We start from the raw sequence: 4619 nt of genomic DNA, 5'->3' as shown, positions 1-4619 counted from the left end.
AGTGGTTTAGTTGGAGCTGTTTTATTTCCCTTTTATTGGCATTTTTCTTCCACCTTGTGTATTTACATCTTTTTTACTACTTTTGGACGTCCTCCAAAATGTTTCAACTTCAAAGCTCATGCATACATGCGCATACACTGCTCAGAATCTTGACATCTTTCCTAATTTTGTGTTTGTGTTTTTACCTTTTTGGAGCAGTGTAGCATGCGGTGGGAAAAAAATAGAAAGTCAAACTGGGACTATAGACTGCTTCGGGTGAGTACACGTGGTGCACAAAGACTCACTTTGTCAAAGTGGAGAAAATGAATTATTTTACACTGATACTGTAAACGTTGCGCGTGTGTGTCAGGTTTCCAAACATCGGAAACACCTGCTACATGAACTCCTGCCTGCAGAGCCTCCTCAACATTGAGGAGTTCATAAGAGACATCAGGCGTCAGGGGGTTTTGTGGAGCACAGATCCAGAAGCTCAGCTCTTAAGGTGCGCTACGTCAACCTTCTACTTTCTTCAAAAACCTGAAGAACAAAGAGATCTAACAGCAGAAATGTCTGTTTACCCTTCCTTTCTACAGAAGGCTTATTGATGTCAGGGACTGTCACGAGTCAACAGATTATGGCCTTAAAGATCACCACCTAAGAGCTTTTAAGAAGGCATTCAGCAGTCAAGCTCCTGAATACACCGGCAGTGCACAGAAAGTGCGTCAGCTATTTGGACATTTCGTTTTTTGCTTTACCTTCTGATTTTGATGTACTGTTTTAAATCTCTCTGCTTTTCTTTCAGGACGCTCATGAATTCCTAACATTGTTCCTCGATGAGGTCAAAAGGCTCACACCTCACCTGGAGAGGAACGCAGCTCTCCTGGGCCAAAGTTATAGCTGCCCAGTAGAAGACCATCACATTTTTAAAATGGAAAACATGAGGACATGCAAGAGGTAAGCCTGTCTTTCAGAAACGCAGAGCTGGTTGCAATATTTTCATATACCTCTTTTCCACGTACCTGATCTTTACTTTAACTACGTTACTCCTGAAATGTGTAGCTGCGGTCACCAATCATCACAGCAAGAGGAATTCACCAGCTTGTCTCTAGACCTTGTTCCAGAGGGGTCTATTATAAACATGTTAGAGACATACTTGAAGGTAAGATCACAAATTCCAATAGAGTTGTCGTATCAGCGATCTTAACACACCTTTTTTGTTAGTGTTTGTGTGCATGTGTGTGTGCATATGTTGAGATTTCTTTCTACCATAAAGCCTGTCTTCTCTGTGCTGTTGTTCAGGAACAAGAAATAGAATTTCGCTGTGATTGTGGAGGGACGGCCTCAGAACTGAAGTCGTCTTTTGATACACTGCCAAGGTGAGTAAGGTCACATCAGAATTGATCGACTGACCAGGTTTCCAAACTGTGGCGCATCAAATATCAGAGTTCTTCGAGACAATACTTGAGCAGTCGTTTTCTCCCATCTTCTGTTTGTGTTTGACACTCATTCTTCTTATTTTCTACCTTGTTTGTGTTTTTTTTCTTTTCTGCCAGAGTTCTGATCTTGCATCTGAAGAGGTTTGGCTTTACACAAACCTACAAGATTAAGAAGGTGGATGACCCCGTCAGGCTGCAGAGGGACTTGGTGGTGCCATCCAATCAGGTAAAAACAGACTGCAGAACGTCTCAGGCTACGTCCACACTAGCCCGGATAGATTTGAAAACTCCGTGTCCACACTGGCGTTTTCAGTCATTTTCAAATAGTTGTGCGTCTGCATTGAAACGACCGAAAACGCTTACGTTCCAGTCCTGCGCATGCGCAAAAGTGAGTGAGAATTACAGAATTTGAAGAAAAGCTATCCGGAGCATGTACAAACTGATATTAATCTTTTTTAGGGCTGTCAAAGTTGAGAGCAATCAAAACAACTGCTGTCTAATGCACTCGGCTTATCTTTGTTTAATTGCGTCATCGTTTTAGAAAGTCTGCGTTTTCGAGTGTCCACACTGCGATGGGACAACTCCGTTTTGAAATGTATGCGTTTTCGAGAGCGTTTTCAAGATGCTGTGTTTTTCCTTGAGGAAAACGCCGTCTCGGTGTGGACGGGAGGTCAAAGCGGAGAGAAAACGATGCGTTTTCAAACGAAAACGCATTAGTGTGGACGTAGCCTCAGCAAATCAGCTTAATTATGGCACTGATGTGAGACTTTATGAAACTAACACTCTTTGGATTTGTTCCTTCTCAGGGTGGTGGCTGTTATAGTCTTTGCAGCATCATCAGTCATTATGGAGGCACAGAGTCAGGTAAAACAACAGACTTGTGACAAACAGAAAATGAAACTTGCTACTTTTCAGTGAAGGACTCACACACAAAAGCTTTTGATGTTCTAAGAAGCACTAAGTCAAAATCACTGTTTGCTTGAATCAGTTGACTTCCAGAAGTTGGATTCATTTGTCTTAATGTGATTTCAGGACACTACATCTGTAGTTCTGTCCATCCTGAGGAGAGTCAGCACTCTACATCAGATCGCTGGCTCACCTATAATGACGCACAGGTGCTCCACACAACTGGATCTGCAGTTTGTGAGGAACAGCAGCAGTCGGCCTACATCCTGTTTTACAAGAGAAACGTAAGAAGACACAGCATCTCATCCTGAAGTGAGAGAATTTTTAAATGTCCTGTTACCTTGTTAACCAGTTTTGTCTTCATTCTCAGTTCTGAAACAGGAAATGGAAGGAAGGAAGGAAGTTAAGGTCATCATCATGCTGAGAAGGAAAAGCAGTCGTCCCAGCCCACCATCGCACACTGGAGGACAAGTATAGGTAAGTATTGCCCTCAGGAGGGAGGGTCCTGCCAGAGAGCCTGGTCCTCCCAAGATTTCTTCCTCCAGGAGGGAGTTTTTTCTTGCCACCGTCGCCCCACATTCACTGGTCTCATCAGCAGGGACATTTTTAACCTCCTAAGACCTGAACTTTCATGGCATGCATTTTTAATTCCTCTGTGCCATTTAGGTTGATTGGGACCCGATGAAGGTAAAAACCAAGACATCAGATTCAGACTATCTTTTTTTTGTTTCTCAAAAGAATGAGATCCACATATGAGGACATTCATTTTAAATTTCGATTGAACAGTGGCAGTGTCATGTCCTCCCTCATAAGTGGATATCAGGTTTTTGAAGAGCAAAATTTTGTATTTTGGTCTAGACAACCCAAAATGTTATGTCTACATATGTGGACACCAGGTCCTAGGAGGTTAAAACAAAATCTACTAGAGATCGTCCTTTTCTGGACCAGTGTTTGGCTTGCTCTCTGGGAACAACAAATTAGTGCTGTCAGCGTTAACGTCATTAGGTAAAATGACGTTAACGCTGACAGCACTAATTTGTTGTTATTATTATTAATATTATTATTAATTTATTTGTAAAATAAATTAAATTTAAAAACCAAAGAAATGATTTAATTCTTTATTTTATTTTGTTTTATTAAAATCAAAATAACAACAAAAACAAAAATAACTAATAAAAAAATATTAAAAGTATTCAGCAGTGTTTTGTGAAATTTGTAATGAGCCTTAGTTAAGTTGATGTCACAGAAGTTTCTGAATCATTTAGATTGTTCAACAAACTGATTCACTCAGGTAAAGATGGTGAGCTGGAGCAATGGTACCCTTGGAGTTCAGTTTAAGTTTTCAGACAAATATTCCCTCGATCAGTTGCAGCTTCTGCTTTTAAATAAATGATTTAGCTGCAAATGTTTAGCTACAGGTAGCAAAGTCCAAAAGTGACACCAGCCAAACATGCAAAAAATGCAAGATGGTGGTGCGCACAGATACAGCGGCTCTATGCTCTCCACTTACCCAATTTCACTGTGCAAGAAACTGCACAATGACAATAAAAAGCTCTAAGTCTAAAACAGTTTCCTGTCCAGTAAAATCGGGCAATTATTCGCTCCAGAGTTTTATCCTACTCCAGGTGAGCAGCCATCGACTTGTAATGAGCCAGCTAAAACAATAATTTCTCAGTGGCTCTTCTGGCACCAACAAGTGGGTGTGTTCTTCCATCGTGCAAGTGTCACGACACACTGAACATGGTCTGAACATGGATTTTCCCTCAATATTTCTTTTTCACCAGTACTATGGGGTATTTGTGAATATCCATGACTGACCCGGCCAGGTGGCCAGCTGGTCTTTGGACAGGGTCACGGCAGTTTCAAGGTTCAACAAAATCCCTTTCACTGACAGACTGAAGGAAAGCTCCTCAAAAATGGAGGGTCTTCAAGCTCCTCAGTGGCAGGAAAAGGTTTCCCGGACCCAGTGTTGTATATTTGTTTCCCAAAAGATCGAAATAGTGGAGAGAAATCAGGTTCTGAAACCATCCAGAAGACAAAGTCTCCAACTGGTTTGTGGAAGTCCAGTTTCTCCAAATTAATCAGCGGGTGAAATGTCTCTTCATGGATGGTTTTGATTCTGTTGTTATTCACGAACAAAGCCGTCAAAGCAGCATATGAAAGAAAGTCATCTTTCATTGTTGTCTCCAGCGTGTTAAAAGAGAGATCGAGCTCAGTGATGAGTTTTGAAGCGGCTGCAGGGACTTCTCCAAGGTTTTGGCTCGAACAGTCGAAGGATGTTGTTCACAGTGGTGACAC

General features: G+C 41.5%; 1 protein-coding gene across 1 annotated transcript; it reads left to right on the top strand.

The window, feature by feature from the left end:
* Positions 1–787: 787 nt before the first annotated feature.
* On the top strand, positions 788–3338 carry LOC146683508 (ubiquitin hydrolase B-like). Its single transcript, XM_085446112.1, has 7 exons — positions 788–933; positions 1039–1138; positions 1279–1355; positions 1533–1641; positions 2222–2279; positions 2448–2605; positions 2692–3338. Exons 1-7 carry the CDS (start codon positions 908–910, stop codon positions 2695–2697), a joined length of 534 nt encoding a protein of 177 aa, XP_085302238.1. The 5' UTR covers positions 788–907; the 3' UTR covers positions 2698–3338.
* The last annotated feature ends 1281 nt before the right edge of the window (positions 3339–4619 follow it).

Source organism: Copadichromis virginalis, linkage group LG22 (genome assembly GCF_057382275.1).
Source record: "Copadichromis virginalis isolate Kocher_CV1m ecotype Utaka linkage group LG22, C_Virginalis_male_GT1.1, whole genome shotgun sequence".
NCBI lineage: Eukaryota > Metazoa > Chordata > Actinopteri > Cichliformes > Cichlidae > Copadichromis > Copadichromis virginalis.
Note: the sequence above shows the minus strand (reverse complement) of the source record. Positions and strands in the feature narration are given on the sequence as shown.